This window comes from Anneissia japonica, unplaced genomic scaffold, assembly GCF_011630105.1.
Source record: "Anneissia japonica isolate Jap-2015-1 unplaced genomic scaffold, ASM1163010v1 scaffold1829_len478734_cov173, whole genome shotgun sequence".
Lineage (NCBI taxonomy): Eukaryota > Metazoa > Echinodermata > Crinoidea > Comatulida > Comatulidae > Anneissia > Anneissia japonica.
This window is the reverse complement of record NW_022717183.1, coordinates 1-5,691: the sequence shown is the minus strand read 5'-3', so window position 1 is coordinate 5,691 and position 5,691 is coordinate 1. Positions and strand designations below refer to the sequence as shown.

Here is a 5,691-nt window from a genome sequence, read left to right as displayed (position 1 = left end):
ATGTGTATAAGAGACAGCCTGTAGGGTTCACAAGTTGACAGAAACCATGTTGATTTGATTCAATAAACTTTCTCAACACATCTTATTGTATTTTCACGAAATAAATAATACTAACATTGCAACAATTGTCAAAGTGGTACCATCTTGAATGGCCCAATAATCTATTATACGTGCCTTTCAAAATAACCACTGTACCAAGGCTCAGAAGCGCCTGGGCAGGGGTAATTTATGGTAAAAAGTTATTCGAGATTAAGAGATATCTCTTTATGTACTAGTACTAACAGCCTTGGTCAAGATTAGTTTACTTCTAACAAGGGGTACATCGATGTTCATGAGACTATGTACTTAGCTAGGGCTACATGTACGTTACACACAGGAATAACATTATTTACAAGCCTGAAATCATTCATTTTTTAAGTCAATTCATAAACTTCTCTAAATGTATTTCTTAAGCAATAATAACTACTCATAAAAACATATCTTTTCGTATTTTATATCTGACTGTAATAATCGTTCCACAAATAATAATTATTATTAATAAATTTATTACATATTTCATACTCATTTTTGTAAATGAATTAAGGTAGAAATTGACAAATACATATTTTCATATTTTTTATTTTCATTCTTATATTACTATTAAAGTTTTCGTCGTCGCCATGTCCGATGTCATCAATTATTTATTATTATTAATATTAATAATTGTCCTATCTGTTCTAGAACCTTTACCTTAAAATTTATCATTACAATTAAATTTCAAATCTTATATAATTGTGAATAAAAATGCGAATAAATACTATTCCTTATTTTTCACATCTTTTTTCTTGTACGATCTGATGTAGAAATTGCTAAATAGCGCCACCATAGACAGCACATATAAAAACACAGCTATATTGAAGCCCATTGGAAAGTTGCAGTCTATTGTCATGTTGTACCCTGTGTGAAAACAAATTGCAAAGAACTGCACCTGTAAAGAAAGAAAGAAAACAATAGTAAACTTACTTTTAAACTTTTAAGGCCTGTTTACACTATGACAACAACGATCAACAATAAAAAGCTAAAAAGCAATTGTACACATAGAAATAAAAGAAATAAGTTTTCACACACGATTCGATAACAATTTATTTTGTATACGATGAAAAAAATAATTTCACAAATCAAATCAAATGACATCATATAAATCATGCGATAGAATCGTAGTAATAAATCTAGCACGATTTGATAACAATTTTTTTATCGTATACACGATATATTATTTTCCAAATCAAATCAAATGACATCATAATCATGTGACAAAATCATATTTGATTTGATTTGTGAAATCATTTCTTATCGTATACACGATAAATCGTTATCAAATAGTGCTGGTGTAAAAACTTCTCTTATTTTCTATATGAAAAATTGCCATAGTGTGAACAGGCCTTTAAACATCTAATTAAGGAACAGTTTGGTATCAATTTCTAATGTTTTCACTGATATACAGAATCTTACTGGGACAAATATCTGGATCCCATGCTTTTTGTAGTAAGATTCTGTATTTATGTCATTAAATTTTTACAGGATATGTTACTTTGTCTCGCAACATCCAGTAACATATCTATCTAGAAGTATTGAAATGTGGTTGGGGAGGAAAGTTGATGGGGGAACAAAAGTTGATGGGGGAACAAATTGTGAAGACATAAAAAAAAAGGTAAGCACAATGAATTTTGCATAAACAGACATTTCTAAAAATTGTAAATGTAAATATATACATAATTTATGTAGTGAATAAATGCAGAAGAACCACATAATCAGTAATTAAACTTTACCTCCTTTCTTAACTACATAGATTCATCCCCACCCATAAACAATATAATTCAATAATTAATAATAAAATAAACAAAACAAGACTTTTATTCTTAATACTTTGATTGATGTTTTAAATTTTAAAGTAAAAACATTTCTCGAAGTGATCTACTTCCATAATGTTGCACCAAAAAAAAAAGTAAATTTTGTTTAGTTTGATTTGCTTTCTATGTAATACATTAGAAGAGTGAGATTATTGTGTATTAATACACAATAAATAAATAGATACAAAGTAGGCAATACATACTAGCTGTAGTTGTGTCATGTACCGTTTCCACCACAGATACTTTTGCATATGAGGACCTATTGCAGCCAAAGCATAATAGGAGTACATGATGCTGTGTACAAAAGAGTTGAGCATGGCCAGAAAGAAAGCTGAAACAGATGAATCCAAGTAAAATACTCACTCTTATCAGCCACTATTATACTGTATTATGAGAACAAACTATTTATTACAGCTATCACTCGCATATAAGACAAGGCTATAGCAAATTACGATCGAAAAACATGGGGTTGTCTCATACGCGCAACATACAATTTATAAATTTAAATCACTTAAAATTGTCTTATGTGCGAATACGCAAACTTACTGCTAAAATTAAGCTACGCAGGTATTTTCAATGACCTGCATGTATTATTCAGTATTAGGCACAGGGCAGAGATATCCACTTAATTGAAATATACAGTATGTAACACGTAACACTAAATGTTGCCGCTCACAAAGCACTATTCTTGCGCCGTTTTTGTTTACTACTGTGTATACGGTACACTGCTAAAGTTAGATCAGAATTTAAATATCCTACTATTAAGTTTGCAAATGACACAGTGATATTAGGTGTAATTAAGAGGAACAATTTGTAACAATAATATAATTTTTAAATTGAAAGGTTTGATATGTACTGTAAAGATAATTCATTTGAAGTTTGAAAGTAACACTAAAGATATGATAATTGACTTCCAGAAAAAAAAAAAAAAAACAGTTTAGAGAAGAAATAATTGTCATTGAAAATAAAAGAATTGAACAGCTTATCATGCACACATTTTGGGTTTGCATGATAACAAACTTTTATGGGGAGTCTGCATAAATCAATTTCAGGATGTTTTGCCTTAGAAACTGAATGCTTTAGAAGTTAGAAGGGCAATTAATGAAATAATTTTATAATTCCATAATTCTCAGGTTGTTCAGTATGCTGGGTGGTGGGAAAGAGGAATATTTTGCAAGGAGATAGAACCAGACCACAGAGGTTTACGGATAGGTTTGAAAGGATTGTGGAATTGCAATTGATAATTTTAATCTCAAAAGCTGAATATTTGATTCTTTATTTTAAATAATATTTAAAGGGCTCTGAGATTTAGTAGTTGTGTAGAGTGCTATATAAAAACCAACACATAATTATCCTCAAATAATAAAGTTTGTCTTATTTTATATTACTTCGATCTTACCTTGACCCCCAGCAACATATTTAACACCAAGCCACCAGTTAACTATCATTGAGCTATGATGATAAACATGTAAGAATGTGACCTGATTATTCTTCTTGCGTAGAATGAAGAAAACTGTATCCAATAATTCAATGACTTTAGAGAAGAAAAACCACCAGCAAACACTTGTCATCTAGGACCACAAAAAATTATTCTTCTTAGTAATGAGTATTTATTTATTATCTTTTCAGATAAAAAGCGTTTTTTTTTTCCATACATTACAAACTGTAATGTTTGGCCCGCTTACCACCTTTAGCTAAAAAACCCCTTGTTGTTACAGACGCTTACATCTGTAAAATGTTACAAAAACTGAGCAGGCCCGTAGCCAGGGGTTCCTGAGGGTTTGCCCGAACCCCCCTTTGACAAGCAAACCCCTTGTAACGTAAGCAATTACATTACTATTATTGTATAGTAGTATTAGAGTATTTATAAGATTGCTTTCTAGCATAAAAAAAAAATTCTACTTTGTTGTTTTTACAATAAATATTAATTGATTGATTGAATGATTGAATGAATTTATTTGGTGTAAACAACAAGGATAGCCCACGAAAGTCTAGAAGACTTATTTCTAGTGCAGTCCTTCTGGTGGTGATTAGGCAGTACACCGGGAGACAATCCCCATCTCTTTTACGAAGAGTGTACTGTGTTCTTTAACGTGCACATGGGCCATAATGCACACAGGGCCAACGGCTTAAACGTCTCGTCCAAAAGACGGTGTGCAATTTTAACTTGTATCTCAGCCCTCCAGCTGAAACACAAGGAGAGGCAGCGATGGGAATTGAACCGGAGACCTAGAGATCTCCACAGTTCAGCGCACACACAGTGGCTACCACCCAATTAGCCGACTGAGCTAAGCTGCTTATTTGATGTTCAAATTTACTTAATTTCAGTGTTTTTACTGTGCATTGTTGACAACTGCCTTGAAATCCTGTGTTGAAAAGAAGTGATCATTATTACTTTAAAGGCCTTGCATACTAGAACTCTCTTAATGTTAATTAATGTTTCTACAAGCACGCTGGAAGAGCAAAGTTTGCATGTGGCCCTCAGTGTTCAAAAAATTTGTTTCAACCCTCCAACCCATTTTGATGCCCACCCCTATTGTAAATCACCCTAAAAACCAAACAGAGGAATAATAATTAATCAGGGTTTCAATTAGACATTTTGCAGTAATTGCGAGTGGGACATCTGCTGCCGCATCACTTACCCGCATCGCTAATGGAGAGGTAGAATAATCCACCGGCTGACACTTGTAGCTGTAGTTACCAAGAATGGATGTAATAAGGAACTGAAGATGAAAATATATAAAATATCTATTAGACAATTATATCTAAACCTTAAAGACATTTTGATAATGTCTTATATATAGCAAATTGTCTTTGACAAAAAAAAAGTTGTGTGCCCCTATATGGCCATGATGTGATATTATCATGACCATATTTAGTCATGTCACATGTTTTTGTCAAATAAAATTTGATAGTCTGGACAGATCTTAAAAAAATATGTGCCTGAAAGAAAACAATGGTAATTTCTGTAATGATATATATGTATTTCTATTTTGGACTTACCTCTTTAAACATATAAATAGATAAAACCACAAGCATAGCATTGTACACCAATATTGTAGATTTCAGATCAAATGGCTGTTTATTCTTCATGAACTTGGGCCCAAGCCATACGAATAAGAGATAGGCTATTATGAAGCCAACTGAAGGCCAGGGTGTCTTCATGAGCAACCAATCCTCAACCCTGTCATCTAAAACAAAGAACAAAATAGATAATATTAAGTCAAATCATACTGATTATGTTTTATTATATATTCAATTCAATTAAAATAAAGGATGCTCATTTCAAAAACATCACACTATCGCTACATAATTTGCAAACAAACCTAACCCTAATTGTTGGTAAGATTTACATTTTAAGTTGTCATAAAATGGAGTACTATGCAGTAAATTGCCACAGAAGTATTATCACTGCCAAGTGTATATTTGCCATTTTCAACATTAATCCTAAACTGTTGAGATGGTGTACAATGTTGTATGAGATGCGATAATATATCAGTTCTATATACTGTAATTGATTGGATTGGATTGGATTTATTCGGTGTAAACACCAAAGATAGCCCACGAAAGTCTAGAAGAAGACTTATTTCTAGTGGCATCCTTCTGGTGGTGATTGGGCAGTACACCGGGAGACAATCCCCTACTCATTTCCGAAGAGTGTACTGCGTTCTTTGGGCACGTACACATGGGCCATAATGCACACAGGACCAACGGCTTAAAAGAGAACTAGCAAAATGATTTTTTGTTCTAGAGGGGAATTTTAATATGCCATTAATAATAGAATAAACCTTAAAATCGTTTT

General features: G+C 32.3%; 1 protein-coding gene across 1 annotated transcript in view; it reads right to left on the bottom strand.

Annotated features, from left to right (window-relative positions):
* Positions 1-5,080, bottom strand: part of LOC117110137 (elongation of very long chain fatty acids protein 4-like) — a gene marked incomplete at its 5' end in the record, with an annotated part of 22,723 nt that extends 17,643 nt beyond the window's left edge. The window contains 5 exon segments of the mRNA XM_033252745.1: positions 16-967; positions 2,093-2,220; positions 3,289-3,460; positions 4,532-4,612; positions 4,893-5,080. Of these exon segments, the coding sequence (XP_033108636.1) occupies positions 797-967; positions 2,093-2,220; positions 3,289-3,460; positions 4,532-4,612; positions 4,893-5,080 (740 nt within the window).
* Between the last annotated feature and the right edge of the window lie 611 nt (positions 5,081-5,691).